A 21215-nucleotide genomic window follows, 5' to 3' on the forward strand; every position below is an offset into this window, starting at 1 on the left:
TGTTTTTCACAACAAATTTAGTTTAAAAAATAGCAAGAGTTTTTACTCTCATTTCAGACTTGGGTTTGCTATTAATATGTTCGTAAGGTTTAGGGCAATCCCATCCTCAACGTTCACATAAAAAGGTTATTATACAAAAAACGAATTATGGTCACCTAACAACGCCCAGTACAATTTGTAATGTAAACACATTATACAAAAGAAATACAGACACTGTTTTTCAAATGTTCTGCGTGTCTAACTGCAGTGTAAATATAATAAAAAAAAATGTAACATTTGTTCCTCAGGTGCGCTATCGGTTCGGAGAGAGCTCTTCCAACCTACTGAACGGTGCTTTAATTTGCTGCTCGCATTTGAAGGTAAGTGGGTGCTAGCAACTTGGTAGGGATGGTCTCGATTTTGCTATGAAAACCGGAGTTTTTCCACGGAGAAATGGTGCATGCTGCGCCATTTCTCCGTGGATCGGTGTGGGTTCTGATCAGTATGGGTCCTGATTGTAAATTAAACAAAGTTAGCATTTAGTTTGTATTTCCTTGCTAGAAAAGAAAAGCCAAGCACAAGTCCATTTTCGTCGACGTGGTCAGTTAATGTTAACCAAACTGTGATGAAAGCCTCAAAATGAAGTGAGAAGACTACCCTCGGGTAAGGTGTGCGTACAAAGAGGCAGCCGCAGGGCGCCTTGAGCGTGAAAGCAAAAAAACAAAAATTATCACACCCACCCACGCTAAATACGAAAGAAATAGGCAAATCATACGGAAGCCGACCACACGCTTGAGTCAATATTGAACAAAATCGCTCACGCAAATAAAAAGACATCGAACGCCAATAAGTAACCCATCACACACGCGCGCAATATAGATCAAAGAAACAAGCCATATATACTCGCGTATACCCAAAAAATCATGCGCTATTGCCTCTATAGGAAATTAAAGACCCACGCGCGCAGCAATTCCTAGTAAAGAAGCCAACCACATACGCCTATGCCCAAGCTTAACAAAGAAACAACCCATTTGCGAGCAAGCCAACGTGGAACACAATATCGCGCGCGCGCCTGTGTAGAGAAACGTAACAAGCGCGCACCAGTAAGGAACTGAGAAACAAACTACGCGCGCAGGCCAATATAGAACAAGAAATGCAATGACACTGATGCCAATGAAAATTAATGAGTTTAAGGTCTGTTAGAATGAATAAACTTCAAGGAAGTGTCACAATAAGTTATCTTTTTGAGTGGTAGTAACTCAAAGGAGGAAGAGAGGACGGGAGAGAAAAGGGTTGGCTCAGTTTCATTAAAATATGATGTCATATGTTAGTAAATTCATAAATTCATTAATATATCATGAACAGGTTCAAGTCAAGATAAGATTTTATCATGGAGACATCACTCAAGTCGCTAACGGGGATTATGATGCTTTTGATGGTGAGTACCGAGTTATGTGCCAGTAGCAGAGCTTATTCAAAATATTGAGTCGGGAAACAGGAAACTCGCTTGAAAAAGGACAACAGATGATGCCTTCTATTTACCCATGTATCCTAAGATCATTATAGAGTTACCTCAAATAAGCCAGATACCTTTACCAGCTGTCAATCAAATTAAATGTGATCGAACGTACTGAGAAAAAAATAAAGAAAGGGTTGTCAAAAATCAATATCGAATTAAACTTTCAAATCGAGCCAAAGTTTCTTTTTATAATGTTCTAATGCGTGCTTTTTTTTAACAAATATAAATGTAAGAGGATCCTGCTGAGTCAAACTTTTCAGAATATCCTTTTCGCATGTACAGTTTCTATGTTAATAACACGGTAAGATTGTTTAAAACCAAGCTTTCCTTCTATTTACAGATCGCTACTTAACAAGCAAAAAGAATCCGTTTTATAGACGATATAATTTCCCCAGTTTCAAAGTCAAGATCAAGATTATGTTCTGTTTTTGATTCTTTTCGATCCCGGCCGAACTCAGCCAAACTCCGAATCTAAATGAGTTGTAAAGTACTGATATCAGATCGAATCACATAAACGTCACTAGGGTGCATACAGACTTCAAAATTCCCCTCACAAGATACCCTCTCTCCCGCCATTTCTGTAAAGGTTTCTTCATACATCAATTCGCTTGAACCAGTGTGTTTTTGCATTATGTTGCGTTCAATTAATTTCTTTCTTATCCGCTCTCAGAGCTTCAGGAATTATCAAGTTTCTGGTCACTCAAATGAAGGTATGGTTCGCCAATTAGATTCCCGCTAGAGAACAAAAAAAAAGACATTCATGTTAAACTGTTAAGGCGCTAAAGCTTAAACTCTGGTTTACTCTATCAAAATAAGGTCATATTCATGTATATTGATCTACTTATTAACACGTTTAAACTGATACCTTGGGAAAACGTATTGGTAGAGCTTACATCTAAAAGCTCTACGATACGTTTTCATCCGTTGATATACCAGCAAATGGATTGTGATTCTTTCAGAGAGCGAGGTACACGGCCATTGGTTGCTAAATGGATCTGATCCAGATGTAAGGTCAGTAAAGAATGACACTTACTCATTTGATTTCTTAACCTTTCTCAGGTTCATGTAGAAAACGGTTCTGAAGTTGAACCTGAACTTCATAATCAAACTGAAGTGGTAGTTTTCTTCTTCGCAGGTATTTTGGTCCTGTCACGTTTACACAGGGCCGATTTCGAGGCAGTAAGGCGCCGTACTTTAATACTACGGATTCCTATGCAACAGTACCTAACATGAACATTTCAGACTGCGATTTCACGATTGCGTGTTGGATAAGAGTACGTCCTAGTGGCCGTGGTGTCGCATTCGTCACTTCCATCATCTTCTGGTCAGTCAGCGCTAATGGAAACTCGCTTTCCTTAACATTGTCAAAGCATGCTCAACGCGGTGATATCTCTTTCGTTTTGAAGCAAATGTTCCGTCCTCTGAACCATACAAGTGTCATTTTCACTACGCGGAAAATTCCCTTTGATGAGTGGACGCATATAGCTGCAACCTGTCAGGAAAATAGGATCCAAATGTACGTGAACGGTGACCAACAAAGATCATACGGAAAGAACATACCTTTCCCAATAACCGATGACTTTTCAACTGATATGTCTTCTGAAGAGTTGAAGTCGTATTATATTGGAAAAGATCCTCGGAAAGAATTCTTCAGCAGTAGGAAGTTCTATGGGTCAGTTATGGATCTCCATGTCATTGGAGTTACTTTGTCTTCTGCTGAAATCTCCGACTTATACTGCGGTAAGATTGCTTGACTTCTTTATGTTTAAAACAAATTCTAGCTGACTGCAACAACATGCGTAGCCAAGCTCTTGGCGTCTGCTGATTGTATCCGGGGGGTACTCCCTATAATGGTCTATACAGGGAAGCTCCGGCCGTAAGGGGTGCCTTTTCCAGGCTTCACTGAGGTATATAAAACGGAAGTGATTTCACAAGTTGAGATATATGAAGGGGTATAGGGAAGTTCGTCTTTTAGTTATTTTAAAGGGCCTTTGATTAAAATTTTTCGAACAGACGCACCTCATGGTGTATCATTTAATTTATTAAGCACTGCATGAAAGTGACAAGAAGACTTCCTTTTTTGCTATTTATTCATAATACGGACCAGTTATGAAAGTATGTGAAGGGGTACCTTTTTTCAATTAAAGGTATACGAAAGGGTTATCTTTTCTGTCAAAATGGTATACAAAAGTGGTAGGACCTCGGGGTGGAGGCTTCCTATATAGAACTTTATAGAGTACCCCCCACGGGGGGAATTGTATGTCCTTACCTTGAATTTGGCCGGATACGAGTACTTCGTTTTGATTTATTCAGTAGCTCTTTCAACGATTTTTCCACCGTACAGATATCCCGCGGATCATAAACCATACAGACGAAGTAAGTGGAAGCACTGTTCGGGTCACGTGGGAGCAGCCATCTTGCTCGGTTGTAAATTCGAAGAACGTTATTTTTTACAGAGAAGTAGCCAGAACAAGTAGGGGAAAGTGGAATACAGTCAATGTGTCGCAGGATGCAACTCACTACAATGTTCAGTTAGAATGCTTCAAGGAATACCAGTTAGCAGTTTCCACTTGGTACGCTAATGCACGGCTTCCCAGTAAACTATGGAAGGTCAAGACCGGAATAGGTATAAATTTTAATCAATATGCTTCTAATTTTAAGCTTAACAGCTTACAAGACCATGCATAAGCTAATGTCGTTATGCTTAAACATGTCAGTAATGATTATATCGATCAAGTCCCTTTATTTTCTTTTGTATCGGTCTAATGATTACTTTAATAATCTTGAGACTAGACTTGATTCTGGGACAAACGTGTGCACGGAAAATATAGAAGTAATAAAGCAAATGAATGCAAACATTAATTTAACCAACAAATGACTCCCACTGATATTTATTTACTCTGAAATTACAGCACACGCGACCTGATTAGTTACACCATTAGCTACAATTGGTATGTTTGAAATTACATAAAGATGGCTAAAGCTCTATTCAGTTTGTTTATTCTTTTCCTTTCCTTTATTTCATAAACTACTTATACTGAATTTTACAACTTGCATTTCTGCGTTGGTTACTGTTTAACAAATCGATTCCACGGCAACATGAAAAAAATGTTAATGACGTCATCCGACTATACGTCTGTCCTCCATCAGATCATAAGTAAAAACCAATCAAAATGAGAGGATAATTTGACGTATCACATAGTTTAAATTAGACTACGAAATAACATCACAGCACAATCAGAGATAGCCACCAAGAGAGATGGAATTATATGTATAGTTTCTGCTCCAGCTTGCGCTCGCCAATTAGCCACATTATAAAACGATGATAAGAAATCTACGGCGAGTTTCTTTTCGCAGTCCCTCGTGGGACCGTTACTGGTGACAGAATGACTTCTCATGACTTCTCATCTTTTGTTTTGCCTGTTTTTGTCCCAATACAGTAACGGTCCCGCAAGCGACTGCGAGATGAGACTCGCCCCAGATTTCTTCTGAAGTGACGAATTGGAATGGGCAATAACTGTCTGATTCTTTCAGGGCGTTTTAGACTACGAGTAGTCCCTCTTTCGCTTAGTCCGTTAAGTTGTGCATGGCGCGAAAGCAAACCACGAGAACTCGGTTTAGTATTTATTTTTCATATTTTAAGGCCAACTGCCACCTCCCGTAATTAACAACAAAGAAAAGGAAATAAATAGCTGCAAGGTGAACACCACTTGGAGTCCTCCAAGGAATATTAAATGTCCTCTATCGATGTACATAATACACTACAGAAAAGTGCCTTCACTCGGTCATGAAGCTGACTGGATGCAAATCAGAGTTACCAATATTACAAACACATTTCATCTTGTCCAACTTGATTGTGGCACACAGTACGAAATTCAAATGACTGTTGCCAATGAACTTGGTGAAAGTAACATGTCAAACTCTTGGCGAGTTAAAACAAAGTCAGACGTAAAAGGTAGGTATGTTTTAAGTATTTTTTTGGGGGGCTCTTTTTCTGTCCTTGTTTTTCCCAAAAGAATGCAGTGGAAAGAGTACATGTAAGCCGAGAGCTTTCTTCTTTGCTTGAGTTCTGAGGCTTTCATATCAACCACTTCATTTATGTTATTAATCAGTACTTTTTTAGACAGAAGGAAGAATTCCAGATATGTGTAGAAATGTACTCTTATCAATGTGGTAAATGGGGTGGTTGAGAGAAGCGGGGAGGGGATGGTGGTGGAGTATGGATGAAAACAGAGGAATTATTGAATAACTGAATGACTGATTGATTGATTAATTGATTGATTGATTGATTGATTGATTGATTGATTGATTGATTGATTGATTGATAGCCATATGAAATAACCCGACTTCCTCGCTTAAAACGTGAGAGTGTTAGGGTAGCTGCAAAAAAAGTGAAGGGACGATCAGGGTAACTATGATACTCGCCGGATTTTTAAAATTTTGATGTTTCACCATTTCAGCCGATCAGAATACAATCGTTTTCAGAGCTGGAATAATCGCAGGAAGTGTCGCCGTTGTTGCCATGGTAACAATGGGGATTGCAGCGTGCCTCAGAAAGAAATGGAAACAGAAACAACTTCATGCTGTCATGGCAAAAAGGTTTTTTTTTTTTGAGTTTTTATGTTGTACCTCAACTATAGAAATGTAATTGGTTAACATATGGGGAGTTGTAATGTGTTTAATTCCTCGAGTGATTCCTCGTGAGATTAATCAGCATAAGAATATATAAAGGCTGTCTCGTATGTTGTAAAGGTACATTTAGCACTGGCGACTTTTCATATTTGTGTATACTCACTTTCCTCGCTTATTGTAATTAACAACGGGAATCTATGAACGGGAAATCTCCCACAATACCCAATTACGATCCGAACCACATACATCACCGCTGCAGTGGTCACGTCTAGTAATTAATTCAATGTTAACAGTGTTAAAATAAACTGTTAGCAAGCAAAGCCTCTACACATATATCTGGTGAAGAACTATGGCCAGCTTACGAAAGTCACAAGGAAATGATAATCATTTCAATATTATTTATTTTATTTTGTCTAGGTCCAAGTCTGACATCGTTCCCTTACTGCTATGGGAGGTTATTCCGGAGCGGGTAACATTTATGGAGGAGCTGGGTAGAGGGGCTTTTGGCAAGGTTTACAAAGGAGTCTTCAGGGAATTTCCAAGCGCTGAAGTATTTTTCAAGCCCAGAGAGGAAAGAGTGGAGGTCAAAGAGGAAAGAGTTGTTGCTGTCAAAGTGTTACTTGGTGAGCAAAGACATAATATATAAATAAATTGATGTTATGCGCGTCTAGCCATCTTACAGATGTTTGGGAGAGCTCCAGTATGGTAGCTGATCAGAAATTATAATTAGTGGTCTAATTTTCCAAAAATAGCTTTAAACCAAAGACAGCACCCTTAATGTCCTTGTTTTGGACTTTTCGCATTTTAATTCCACCCTTTTTATCCATATGATATCTTTTGTAATGCGTTTGTCAGTTGATTTACTTGATTGTTGTTTCGATTTCTATCAGAAGCAGCGGGTGAGGAGGGCAAACAGCAGTTTTTACAGGAAATTGATCTCATGAAGCAAATTGGTTTTCACCGAAATGTTCTGAGCATGCTCGGCTACTGGGTCAGATCTGAACCCATCCTGCTGATCTTGGAATATGTTCCACACGGGGATCTCCTTCGATGGCTTAGAAAGAAACGACAGGTTAGAAACTACAAAATTGTAGCAAAAGCTCTTATTTTATAAGTCTACTTTGTACGAAAACTGTCGATATAGTGACTCGCTCCAAGCTAAGCGCGCTTGATTGGTTGATTAAAACGTGCTAAAAAAAGATTAGTAGTGAAGAGTCTTTTACACGAACTTATCTTTTGTGATATTGATGTTTTCAAACTCTACCCGAATTCCGCAGAATTTCTACTCAAAAATCTTGAAAACGGTTATACGCTATAAGAGGAACATCGTGAGTGCCCTTTCCGCGTGATCACGTGATGCAAATGACGTCAGCGTTTCGCGAGTTCCGTTTTCGCTGTCTTAAGGTATTGACTTACGTTTCTGCACAGCATTCTTGTATTATTTTAAAAATGCCGGATTTGCTGATCTGTGGCCATTCATTATTAATACCAGATTAGGTAAAAAGGTAAGCCTGTATATGAGCCAAGAGGCTCATCAGGCCGGAGCTTATCCCGGTTTCTGAAGCATGAACCGACTAGGAATGTTTCTACTCACCCTGGATGGGATGTTAGTCCATCGCAGGGTTACCCCCAGCATTAAATTTGCCGGTTCCCACTTATACACATGGGTGGAGAGAGGCACTGTGAGAGTAACGTGTCTTGCTCATGAACACAACACAATGTCCCCGGTCAGGGCTCTAACCCATGAGGCCACCGCGCCTCCAATACCAGATTAGACTACAAGCGAATTGAATTGAACAGTAGTGCAAGTAGCTAATCTTGTTTTAAACTTATACTTAGCAGAAAACGAACGGAAGTGTCCTTTTCATGTTTTCATACCAGCTTATTTCATCTCAGGAACACGTCCAGTACCAAACAAAACCGTCGACTTTTGAAGGAACTTATCAAGGATTGACAAAAGTGGTCGATGAAAGCTTCCAAAGTGTGCCATCACAGGCGCTGCCCATGACCGAACATGATCATGTCACGCAAAGAGAGGAAGCCCCTCCATCAGAGGCTAACGAAAAGATGGAAGAGAACAATAGTAAATGTGCGAGTTCATGCAACGTGGAAAATGCACGCATGAAGATTAACATCCCGTCCCAGAATAACAATAACGATGAAGATGACCTTTCTGCAAAGGACCTTCTTTGCTTGGCGTGGCAGATAGCTCAAGGAATGGTAAGTAGAAACCGGAATTCACCTGAAAATCTAAAACAAAATGTTTCTTTCTAAGAGACATCTACTGGTTGATACAGTGGGACCTTTCTTAGGAAACATCTTAGGGTGCGCGACTAACCGTCAACTTGTAGCCGGGTCATGCTCTCTTTAATTACTAGATGTGACCACTGCAGCAGGTATGTATGTGGTTCGGATCATAATTGGGTGTTGTTGGAGATGCCCCATTTTTCTATGTTACAAATGAAAGGTTCTACTAACTCCCTTGCTTAAATGTCCTTCAATTTCTCTTTGCTTTGTATTTATCATAGGAATACTTGTCCAGTAAAGGATTTGTTCATCGTGATCTGGCAGCTCGTAATGTTCTTCTTGGTGAGGGCAGAGCGGTGAAGATCGCTGATTTTGGTCTGCTACGCCACACTCATGATGAAATATACAAGATAAAGTACACGAAAAAACTGCCAATCAAATGGACAGCACCTGAGGCGCTTAGCAACGGTTTATACACTTCAAAAAGTGACGTGTACGTATGTAAAGTATATAAACCTCCTCAAATCTTTCCATAAATAGGAGACAGGCTTATGGTGTCAATGAACCTTAATTAGCTATGAGTGAGCCGCCACAGTTCAGACTTACTAACCAGCTAATTTACTGGTAGTACACATGAAAAAAAAATAATGATAAAATAAAAGTAGCTAAATTAACATCAAATAACTTGTCCTCAGCTTTATATAACTGTTCGCCGGAACGTTTTAGCTTTTCAAAGGTTTGTTTCTACCTAGGTTTTACTGCAAATGTTTTGGAGATTTGATAATCCTGTATCATATGATTATCTGTTGGTTTTCTATTCAGGACAAGAAGAAACTGTATCAAGGAAACGTTATTGTGACACTCTCCTAAGCCATCCCAAGCTAAACTATTAACTCATAAAAACGACGAATGTAAAGCACTGATGATAAAATAATGTCTGTTTATTCTAGATGGTCTTTCGGAGTACTCCTGTGGGAACTGGCCACAATGGGTAAGATTGAGGCCGAGCTAGCATGATTTTGATGAATGTCTTTGAAAATGAACTGAAAATGATTTATGTAGAGTGGTCAAAATCAAAGACAATTCTAGCTTGAGTATCAGGTCTTCCTAAGGGGGGGGTGAGAGGGAAGGAGGGAGGAGGGCCTTCTTATGAGGTGGGGAGAGGGGGAAGAGAGAGTAGGACCACAGAAACTCATATCATGTGTTCCTGGATTACCGTTCACATGGATTGTCTGACCATGATAATCAGTAACTGATGTCCGACTGTACAGTAAGCAAAGGGATCAACTATGTAGTACAGAAGACTCGTGTTTCTTTGTCCACATACCTACACGACTCTCAAACCCCTTCCGACGGATTCTTTCCATGCTTAGGCGTGAAAGGGAAAGGAAAAAAAAGAGTTCTGGAAACGAAGTTTGCCATCTTTAACTGAGGAGGGGGAGATGGATTATGTTGTTACAATTCATGAACTATATCTGTTGTTCTAGGCGATATTCCATATCCTGGGGTAAGCAACAAGCAACTGTACAGACTTCTTAAGACAGGATATCGCATGGATAAACCAGACATGTGTTCAGATGAGATGTAAGTAAATCGCTCAGTATACTTTGTTTTTGTCGAAATAAAACACAGCCGAAGGATTCGTTCACTGTAATTTATGTTGCTGGGATCAAATCACGAACATTGTTTCTTCATCTGGTTAGCTCCAACAAGAGTAAACGAAGATAGTTATGTTTAAGGTGGTTCGTACAGCTCAAGTGGTTTACTGAAATATGCCCGATTAACCAGCACCGTTTGCAAGGTTCTTCATGATTGGATAAACGAAACAGTAGATAAAGAACACAAACAATGCCTCAGCCCTAAGAACAAAAGAGGTACAGATTAACATGGACGAATTAAAGTGGTACAGACCAATTGGATTGCTCGACAAGTCGCGATCGTCTTCTTGATATGACAGAATACAACGGAAACCGAAAAAAAAAAAAAAAAAGCCAAAACACTGTTTGATTTTAGTTTTAAGTACTTCGAGATCAAAAGGAGAAAACGTACAAGTAATAATAACAAAATAATAAATCTTTATAAGAGGGAGCACCCGTCACAGAGCCACTTGGTTTTAGGGAGGTCCGTTGTTAAGGAAATAATAAATAAAAAGTAAATCTGAAATATTGCAATATACAGGAAGTTTAAAATGTACACACGCTAAACTTGATCAAGCATACTTATGGAAGTAAAACTAATTAACAGAGCTTTTTTAATGTTCTAAAATAAATCATTTCTCATCAGATACGAGATAACGTTGGACTGTTGGAAGGAGGATCCTGATAAGCGACCGACATTCGAAAAAACTCATTTTAATACTGGAAGAAATGATGGCAAAGGACACTCCATATTATGATTTCAATAAGCTTGCTGCGAGCGATGCTTGCTACGATGAAGCTGATTCTGAAAACAGCAATACTAACAATCAGGACTCATGGTTGTAGCTACTTGTTTGTGACTTTACTCAGAGTAAGTTCACGAGTTAAAATCCCACTTGAGTCAGTGATTGTATGCGCACTGTAGCAATTATTGTTAAGACTGATGAATTTGGAAATAGAAAGCTTTATTCTTGAGTAACATAATGAATAACCAGATAAATGACTTAAATAGACAATGGCAGGTCTTTCTTACAAATATTCAGGTATTAACAACTTGAAAAACCAGGGCAAGTCGTTGAGTAACTTGCACGACTGATGAAAACTCGTATGAAAGTCAAATAGAGCGCTAGATGCAGACGTAAGAGACAGTTCTGTTTTTGTAGAAGAGGTCACAGCTTATGCGAACTCAGTGTTAGCTCGACTTAAAAAATTCAAGTTTAATGTATTATTCTTACTTGATTGTAAAGTTTTGTTACTGCAAGTAACTTATGCAGTTAGTCACAAGCAATCAATGACTAAAATTTTATAGTCTACATATGTTGAGCTTACTGTCTCACTGACAGTAACTCGTCGAGAGTAATCATAAATCGGTATTGATAAAATAGTTTTAAATTTAGGGAACGTACAGGCCATTTACTGGATAACCTGATACTTATGATTGCCAAGAAATCGAGTGGCATGGGTTAACTGAGAACTCCAAGAGATTTTGAAAGAAAGTTGTATAAGACTTGTATATAAACAACCATTTGTTATCGTACTCAAACGCATAAACCGTAATCAAATTAAAGACGATCAAGATAGGAGACTGGAGTTCATTTCCAAACTTGTTTATGCTGTTTATGTTGAAAAGCAATGTGGGATACAATCACATTGGGATCCACTGATACATAGAAATGGAACAGACTTGTACCCTATCGCTACTGTAATAGTGAGTTTTTTTAGAGAGAGAATCCGATTCAGTGGACACGAGGTGGGCTGAGGCGCGTAGGAGTCACGGAAAAGGAAGAAGGAACAAATCATCTATGACACCAACAACTTCTTTCTTCGACTTCCCTTATGATTTAGTTAGCTGTCCGAATGAAGTTTCCACGGAGAAAAATGTTGTAGGGGCAATCTGAGACAGCAATTCATGTCGAACTACCTCCAGCTGAATGCCTTTTTTGTAATTTGTAGGTGGGGATAGAATCACTGTTTTTCTGAGTGGCAGGCGTCACTTTACTAGTGTTGCATCTCAATGGCAGCTTCTGTTTTAAAGCATTTTTGAACTTATCATTTCTAAAGGCGTGCACCAAAGGATTCAAACAGGAATTAATGGTTAAACAATACTGAGGAATCCAATCGCTTATTGCTCTCCTGAAATAAATGGACTGCTGCATTTGATGGCTAGAATTCACGAGCAACTTCCATGCCCCCAGCGATAGAATAGGTAAGAAAAAGAACACTAAGTTAGTCCCTACTAAGATTGCGATTCGCTTGGCTAGAGTAGACTCTCGCTGGATTCCCATTTGCTCACTGGATTGTTTGACAACCTTGTAAATGTGAACATACAAGGGAATGGTAACCAGGTAAAGAGTTAGTGCGATAGAGCCCAGAGCAATACTGTAATGGGTTGCAATGGGAAACCTCATGTCGTAGATCATTGGTATACAAAGGTAGTTGAGCCGGTATATGTTGAAGTAAAGGGCGACAGACATAAACAATGCAGCAAAGACCCAATTAACAGCAACCGCCAGGGAAGCTAACCTCGGTGTTACTCGAATGTCAGGCTTCATGCTGAAAACTATGCAAAGGTATCGCTCCACAGTGAATGCGACAGAGGTAATGGAGGTCGCGCATTGCCCGAGTACCCAGAGAAATCCAACTCTGGGGCAAAGACTTTCCAAAATGTTCTCAAAGTCTTGGTATCGATAGCTCACTATCATTGATGCCATTAGAACTAAAAACACGCAAATCAATGTGTCTCCCAGGGCTAAATTACACAAGAATACCATGGACACATTCTTTCGTAAGGATCTAGTCAACAGAATGTTAAAAAACACCACCATGTTCAGAACAGCTCCGAGTGTCCCTAATAACAGCTGACCTGAGACGACGCGTTGGTTTAAACGCCAACAAAGGTAAGTATTAGTAACATTGGCTTCCTTTCGTAAAATGCAATCCGTTACATTCCTGCATTCTTTGCCTACAAAACGGTGCCGTGCGAGCATTGTAAGATAATCACTAAACGTGTAATGATGTATGATGCATTGTTTTGCACTTGTTGATGTGAAATATGACTTGTTGTAGATTTCGAGAGCGTCCTCGCTAACTTTTTTGATGAGCCAGCAGTCCGCGCATTCAGCGGCCCAGGACACATTCCTAATTTCCTTTAATCTTGGTAATTCGAAAAGTTGGTTTTCTTCTGGCTTCCATCCCATGTTTCCTTGTACATCAATGATGATCAAAGATCGAAGGTACATTGAGGCACCTCGGGCATTCCATGTTTGGAGATAGTTTCCTGTCAGGTCCCTGCCAAGACATAAATTCAATTTTCAAACTGGCTCATTAATAATTTATCAAGTTTAAATAAAGCAAAAACACTAATCTTGTACATTATACGAAGAGCCTTCATTCTAGTCACCAAAACAATGTACAAAAAATCTCAATTGTTCATGGTTCAAATATCTTCACTGTGGACAAAGGATGGATTTTCCATAAGAAACACAGACACCTTGTTTTACTTACAATATTTGCAGGGAATACAGGCCATTGAAAGCGTCTTTGAGAATAAACTGAATGTTGTTATACGTCAGAGACCTTTAAACAGAATCATAGAATTGTATGTTAACATTTTGCACACGCAGATCGATCGAAAAGAATGAGAAGCATACCCAGTCGCAAAATACGAATTTTGACGTTCATATTTGAGGTTTAAAAGAAAACAAGTTACCTTTCCAAAACATCGTAAAATACTTGAGCAAGCATCAAAAATGTAAACTCACAGTTTAAGTAGATTCTTGAGGCCCGTAAAACTGTTCGGTGGTAGTTTTTCTAACAGATTCTGAGAAATTTCTCTGAAAGTGTGCATGACAGGAACAAATAAAAACATATCTATTACTTCAATTCCTGACTTTGAATATATTTTCTAATAGATTAAAGTACCATATCTATATTCCAGGTACATTTAAGAAATTGCAAAAATCTATAATGCGCGCAGTTGCCTTTGTTAATGACGAATGAAATCCCATTGAACTTCAAGTCACAAATTTACTTACAGTTTGATGAGTCCTGAGAAATTTTGAAATGTGTATTGTTGCATCACTGTTATTTCATTGTTTGATAGATTCCTGCAGAACAAAGGTCAAGTTAAAAAAAGTGTTTACGGGGAAAAAACTTAGTTGACTACATTATAGTGTACTAGCTTGTTCCAGGCTCTCGGTCAGTGGAGGAGATTGAAAAAGCGAGCGGGCCACGGGACGGGGTTCGCCAACCCGCCCGCTTTTTCGATCGTTCCATGGCCCCACTGACAAAGAGCCTGGAGCTGGTCTACATAATATGATGAAGTGAGTGCTAAATGTGAATTTCTTGGTCTGTAGTCTGATATTATTGAGCTTGTACTCACATGTTGTACTCCCGTGGTGTTAGTTACATATGGAATCAAAACTACAGGCAAAGTTCACTATCTTGCTTTACTTATTAGAGAGGTGTATGTCAGTCTTTATTATTGTTATTTACCTTATTGACGATATGTGTGAGAGTTGTGTGTGATAATCAGATTTCCGTAGAAGTTTCTAGACTTACAAAGAGGCTACATCCTGAGGAGAGTTAAAAGACTGTGATATATTCCTCAAGTGACTCATTCTGCAAACTGCTGTGACGTTTTCGTTGTCACGAGAGCAGGTGCATCTGGCATCTGTACAAACTTCTTTGCTTTCTCCAATTTCCTTCTCCGCCAAGATGACCAGTATTAACACAGCAATGCTTGATAGAAAGGTTCGACTCATCTGTTTAAAAAAAAGAGGTCAACAAATCTCACTACCTGAATAACATTTGAAAACAGCCATCCCTCACGATAGGGATGCTTTTCTTTCACAGATACATTCTTTTCCCGTCCACCCTAATATTTAATCAGACAGTGTCCGGCCCGACCAAGAACAAACCACCCTCTCGATACCGAAACCCTATAGGATTTGCTGATCTTTCGATAGTAATTGGTGATTGAAATTCCTGCTAGTACTATTTTTCTGATTTCTCAACCCGGATGAATACTGCGTTCTATTTGAAGCAGAGACACTGACAGCCGGTCACAATTAAATTATGCTGCAAAACATTTTGATATGATTACTGTCCATACCTTTGTCAAATAGGATTTAGCTTCGTTTGATCAGCAGTCTGAAGGTAAAAATAAGGACTGATCACTGATCTTAGCTTGGCTGTTAACTTTTAAAAGCGTATCTGAGTTTGTTGGTAGCGACGACCGGACTTCAAAAGTTAGGAGGGATATAGATAGTCACAATACAGAGTACTCATCCGACAACTGAGACCACAAATAGTTCAGGAAATTGTTATGGGCTTATCAACTTTATAATTGAGAAAATTGCTTTATTGTGATTGGCTCGGAGCTGGTCATGCAATTTTATGGTCAAATTATGATTTGCACTGCAAGTCAAATAAATACACGCGCTCGTAATTTTCTCAGTCAGATAATAAGGCTCATGCAAATTTGAGAGATTTTCAATTATTACTTGATTCATACGATTATCTAGACTTATTGAACTAATTGAAACTCAGCCACAATACGATAAATTTGTTTCTTTACAAATTTGGCACAACATTACGGTGACGAATCCAGCGGCGCTAGTTTATATGAGCGCGGTGTTGAAACAATAAATATGTGATCTTTCATATATTCACATGAATAACAATTTAATTCCGATTTCAGTGAAGCTTTTCATTTGCCCTTTATTACATTGCATTGCAATACCCCACGAGGCCTGTGGCAATTACTTTAAAAGGAAACAAATTGCGAAAATTACTTGTTAAAGTTTTGTTCAAAGTGCAGCTGTTTGACGGTCCGTTGGTTGCGGGATTTAGTTTTTAATCGTGCTGTGTAACTCGAAGTAAAAGGTTGCCTCAGGCCAGTAGTCAGTATAGCCGTCGCCTATCTCCGGCTACTGTAGCATGAGGCGAGTTGAGGACTTCAGACTTTATGACAGTACACGATATATACATATAATCCATCAAATATTTTCGCTCGCTAACGATTGGTCTAAACGCGTCGTATGACTGAATATACCCCAGCTAAAACTGGGGAATATCCGAGTGATATTCCACAATTTTTAAAACTGCGCGTGATGCAATTAACAAAGCGAACGTGGTTTAGCGTGGTCTGTAGTCTTATCGAAAACGATACGCGTCATCACGGTGGTCAAAATGTTGACTCACGAGGCGCAGCATGTTCTTTTCAGAGTGCGAGCTGAAAAAGGCATTGCGTGACACATTGACGCGAGCAGCGTTGTCTGGACTCTTATCGACAACGGCAAATTAGCCAATCAGATTGCGAGATTAGTAGCAGTTGTGGTAAAAAAAATATTTAAAGGATAATACACACAACAGCCGCCATTTGGTACGAAAATATGCACGTCCTTGGACCTTATCTGTCCCGAGAAGCTAACAGGTTTCCTCGAACTACGCTCCCGGACAACTATTCGCTTCTCAGAACAGATAATGTCCGCGTGAAATACCTGGGCTTATAATCTATCAACAATTTTCGCTCGCGCTCGATTGGTCTAAACGCGTCACGTGACTGAATATTCCCAAGCCAAAACTGGGGAATCCTCAATTTTCAAACCGTACATGTTGCGAAAAATATTTGAAGGATAATAAACACAATAGGCTCCATTTGGCACGAAAAGATGCTCGGATATTTGTCCTTGAACGTTACCTGTTCCTCAAAGTTCACAGTTTTCCTCGAGCTACGCTCTCAGAAAACTATTCGCTCCTGGGAACAGATAATGCCCGCAGACAAATATCCGAGCATATTTTCGCGGCAAATGGAGGCTATTCATGTTTGTACGTACCTAATAGTACTGAAAAGGCAGCAAGAGAGTCTAGAAGTCAGAAAACAGCCATTTATTACAAATCAGTTACCACCAAAACAATTCTTGAATCACTTTCTAAATACACTTGTAGGTAAGTACAAAATAAATACATCTAGGAATACGCAGGAATACGGAGGAATTAATTCAAAAGAGCTGTTTCTGATAAATTATATTGAGTGTTGTCAAACTACACATGTGACAACATACAATCAAGCCTTATAGGGATTTTCCTTGTAAACTTGAGTAGTACCAGGAAATATGTTCTTGCAAACGAGAGAGCGTTGCAGCCGTCATTCAAAGTGATGATGTCCAGAACCTAAATTAAGATAGTCTCATTCAGCAAATTACGAGAGACACAGTATACTAGCTCTAGTATAGTACAAAGGAACCAAGTTACGCTAGTTGTGACAATAATTGGTTACCTAGTATCCTTTTAAATACCACAAACATTACCTGCTAGTAAGCAATGAATTACATGTACTTTGTACATCTGAGTATTACAGATCACCTTCTGTGGGTCACCTTGGCAGAAATAAAGTGATTCGATGATTTAAATCTGTTAAAATCCCTCAAGTCCAGATTTAAGCAACATCTCCACTTCTTTTTTCAATTCTAGCATTTTATTTGCGCTTTTCTACAATTTCTTGGCGTGACCTAATCCCTTCCAGATTGAATCATAACACACACCCACTACATGATTAGTCTCCTTGACAGTTGTTATTTTGGCTGTCACACTATGGTTCTTGCCAAGCATTGCATGACAAGCCAAATAATGGCTCTGAGGGAAGCTACACACCCACACCAAGAAACATATATGACAACATATCAAGTTTTTTAGCACTGTACCATGCATATAAATATTTATAAAAGCAATGTTCTTATGTAATATGTCAAACACGAAAGACCGTGTTTGACCACATTTCCAAACACTAGGGAGAGTTGAAAATACAATGCGTAGCAGAGTATTTTTGAAGAACTTCAAGGTGTTTGGAAATGTGATCAAACACTGTCTTGAGTGTTTGATATATCTTCTCAATCGAAACTAAAATTAAGGAGAAAACAGAGAAATAAAATTGTAAAAATTCATGCTAATTAAGATCGGATGTCCAAGCACTGTCACGGTCATGAACTCGATGATTATTATTCATGAGTTTGAGAAGAATATGGCATACATAAAATGTGCATATTACTGGCACAGTGTATCTATATGTTGTGTGTATGATTTAAGTACTATATGCATTATAGACTGAAATTAACAAGTCAATTACATTAGACAATACTAATAATTTAATAAAAACTTAAATTGTTACATAGAAGGGTAATCTTGCTGTAAATCTGAACTTTTTTGATTGGATCTTTCTTGGTCAGGATTTTGCCATTAATGGACCGTTTCCATGGTCATAATAAAGCCATGCTTTTCTTGTTTTGGAAAGCCAGCAAATTCAAAATTTGCAACTAGAACTTCAAAATGAAAACATGTAAATACTCTCATTCTAGGAAATGAGACAACGGTCTAGAAGATTGATATTTTACAGCGCTTACAACATGGATGAATAGGACGAATATTCACCGAGAGCAAATTTTAATATCCTAAAGATCTGGAAACTTCTGACGTAGACACTGAAACAAGCATGGCCCGAGTGCCATATTATAAACTACTTACTAACCTAGCTTACTTGAGCCATACTGGGGAATATTGGCCCTAGGTTGTTTTTGTACTGACTGAGTGCAGCAAAGTCTGATGTACTGCCACCACCTTGGGCCAATATTGGTATGAATGATGCATGAATGAATCATGTTATGTATAGAAGTAAAAAAATATATTACTGTCATTATATACTTAAGTTAATCTTCGTTGTTTATTTACACTGTTTTTCTATTTTTGGTCGCACATTAATATAATCCCATAACAAAAATAAGCAATTGTACAGAAACATGTATGTTGCAGAGACTACAGACAATATGCAGTTTGGACATATTACAATACTATTTAAAGTTTATAATCACATTTCTTTCAGTGATTTACAACACCCCCAAGTAGAATTGCAGTGCAAAATACTCCAAGAGCTATCAATAAACAGTAATGTGGTTTTGTAATGAAAAACCCCTGTTGTTTTATATTTATTAACTCTATCAGCAATTTTGTACAGGGCATGTGAAACCATAATATTAAATGAAATGCGATATCACCACTCAGGTCAAAGTGAAGAGAGAAGTTTAAACACTTACCGGTAACACCTAAGTAGCAGATTTTAAATAGTTAAAAATAGATTACGTCCCCATTGAGTTCACAGGTCTACATGTACAGGCACATGACCACTACAGTGAACGTACAGGAAACAAAATGAATAAACAATATCACAAGCTTTAACACTGTCACAGCGTCTTTCTCAAGTGAATGCAGTGGGGATCTATTTGTCACATGACCTTGGGTGGAGGCATGTGCCAAAACATCCCTGTATACTGTAGGACCAGAAGTTCAAATCCACAGTCTCAATTGAGCACCAGGAACTTGCACAGAATTTCCAAGGCTTCGCAAATTCTCCTTCTGAAGTTGTTTTCTTCTCTAGCTATGACAGTCGCCTTACTCTCTTCCAATAGGGATGTTTTGGCACGTGACTTGGTTCACTCAAGCTCACTAACTAATAGATTTCTGCCACATTCATTTGAGAAAGATGCTGTGACAGTGTCGAAAGCTTGTAATTGATAAAACATTGACTCTGTTTTCATATCTTGTTTCTTAAGTATTATGTCTACTACAGAGTCGGGAAACAATATTTTACTCAAAAATGTATAATGTTTGACCAGTGTGTTCCTTCATTATACACATATTCCAAAGCAAGAATAAATACGTATCTACCTCTGTTCTAGTAGCTCATCAAGACTATCATCTCCCTTGATAAGAAGTGCTTTCATTTTACAGCTTTGAGCCACTGAAATGTTTTCTTCATCATCATCCAAGAGAATAACCTCTTTTTTTTTAATCTTTACCTTGTGGTCTTTCTCAATTTGATTGCGCACAGATTCAATATGCTGTTGTTTTCCTGTGTGAAAAGGTTTACAAAACACAAGTAGCTGTAAGACCATTAATTCATAGCTGAGTATGTCACCTTTAGCTCTTGCCTTCTGTGAGCCATTGGCAAATACCCCACAATTCAGGCTATTTCAACAGAAAATTACAGCTACAATAGATTCAAAGACCATGCCTATGCCCAGCCTCCCAACCCCCTCTGGTTTAACATTTATGTATACATGTTATTGTAGGTGCATAAGCATGCGCAAAAAAAATTACCCGCTTACAGCAAAGATATCAATGACGTCACCTATTGTTATTACTATGTCAACCAGAGAATTACTGGCTGGTGAAACAAAAACAATGTTGTACACAAATATCTTCCCTATACCGTGTGTTTGGAAAAAACATTGCTTCAGCGGCAGTAGAGCTTATACTTACATACAACAAATAAAAGCACATAGATTTAAGCTTAACAAATGTACCTTCCTTGGTGACTCCTTTCACTTCTTTCCACTTCCCATCTGTCCCTCTATAATGAATTCGACTAGTGTCACAATCAGGCAAAGCCTGCTCTAAAACTTCACGAATAAGAGGAATTTGCGGTGAATGAGTCACAACAGCAACGTGTAGATCACTACTATTCAACATTGCCATGAAGAACTGCTTGAAAGATGGTCGCACACGAGAAACCAAGCTTTTGCTTGTGAACTGCCAATTGCCTCGCGTGTGAATATTGATAATCGTTTGATCAAAGTCCACCGCTACTAACTTGATACTCAGCGATAATAGCTTTTGCACCATACTGGAGTATTTGTCCATCTTCTAACTGCTCCCGCCGTTTATAACTGCTCTCGTTGTTTTGAGGTTTCGTGTGTCCTCTCGTGTGTCCTCTCGTGTTTTCGTGTTCCTTGACAACCTCTGAGCAATCGAACATTTGGATCAGCGATAAAAATGAAATGGAGTGATCTGGTATATAATACACATATAGTGTAACATACAAGTCGATTGAGATTATGGTAAGGGAATTACCAAAGGAAATTTCCGAAAAAAGCGAAATTGTTGAGTTTCCGAATTGCAAATTTTTCTACCGAAAATTTCGGAATTCCTGGGAGAATAGTCAAATGAAACGGAAATATTCAGGAAGAAAAATTAGAAAATTAATTTGGGTATACCTAGCTCTCTTCCGGAAATTCAGGAGAAGATTGTTCATTCGCCCATGTAAATTTGCTTTTGATCATATTTTAACACCAGTACAACTACCTTGAGCAAATAAAATAAATAAGCAAATAAATAAATTAATTAATTAATTAATAAACGGATAGATA

General features: G+C 38.6%; 2 protein-coding genes and 1 pseudogene across 3 annotated transcripts; 1 reads left to right on the forward strand and 2 right to left on the reverse strand.

The window, feature by feature from the left end:
• The first annotated feature begins 288 nt into the window (after positions 1-288).
• LOC110055914 (uncharacterized) lies at positions 289-11611 on the forward strand (annotated as a pseudogene). The gene is made up of 16 exons (XR_016202469.1): positions 289-359; positions 541-642; positions 1345-1417; positions 2169-2208; positions 2458-2509; positions 2634-3238; positions 3843-4124; positions 5142-5453; positions 5959-6097; positions 6548-6753; positions 7021-7202; positions 8027-8350; positions 8659-8870; positions 9328-9368; positions 9865-9961; positions 10661-11611. The product of XR_016202469.1 is annotated as an uncharacterized LOC110055914 (transcript).
• LOC110055912 (uncharacterized) lies at positions 10963-16924 on the reverse strand. The gene is made up of 7 exons (XM_020762340.2): positions 16854-16924; positions 15128-15165; positions 14575-14777; positions 14049-14120; positions 13776-13847; positions 13519-13590; positions 10963-13302 (listed from the first exon to the last, which is right to left on the reverse strand). The coding sequence occupies exons 3-7, from the start codon at positions 14775-14777 to the stop codon at positions 11922-11924; spliced, it is 1800 nt and encodes a 599-aa protein (XP_020617999.2). The 5' UTR covers positions 15128-15165; positions 16854-16924; the 3' UTR covers positions 10963-11921.
• On the reverse strand, positions 16891-20820 carry LOC110056001 (uncharacterized). Its single transcript, XM_020762437.2, has 3 exons — positions 20373-20820; positions 19735-19918; positions 16891-17190 (listed from the first exon to the last, which is right to left on the reverse strand). Exons 1-3 carry the CDS (start codon positions 20707-20709, stop codon positions 17169-17171), a joined length of 543 nt encoding a protein of 180 aa, XP_020618096.1. The 5' UTR covers positions 20710-20820; the 3' UTR covers positions 16891-17168.
• Between the last annotated feature and the right edge of the window lie 395 nt (positions 20821-21215).

Source organism: Orbicella faveolata, unplaced genomic scaffold (genome assembly GCF_042242905.1).
Source record: "Orbicella faveolata isolate gen_17 unplaced genomic scaffold, um_ofav_v1 contig_36, whole genome shotgun sequence".
NCBI classification, from domain to species: Eukaryota; Metazoa; Cnidaria; class Anthozoa; order Scleractinia; family Merulinidae; genus Orbicella; species Orbicella faveolata.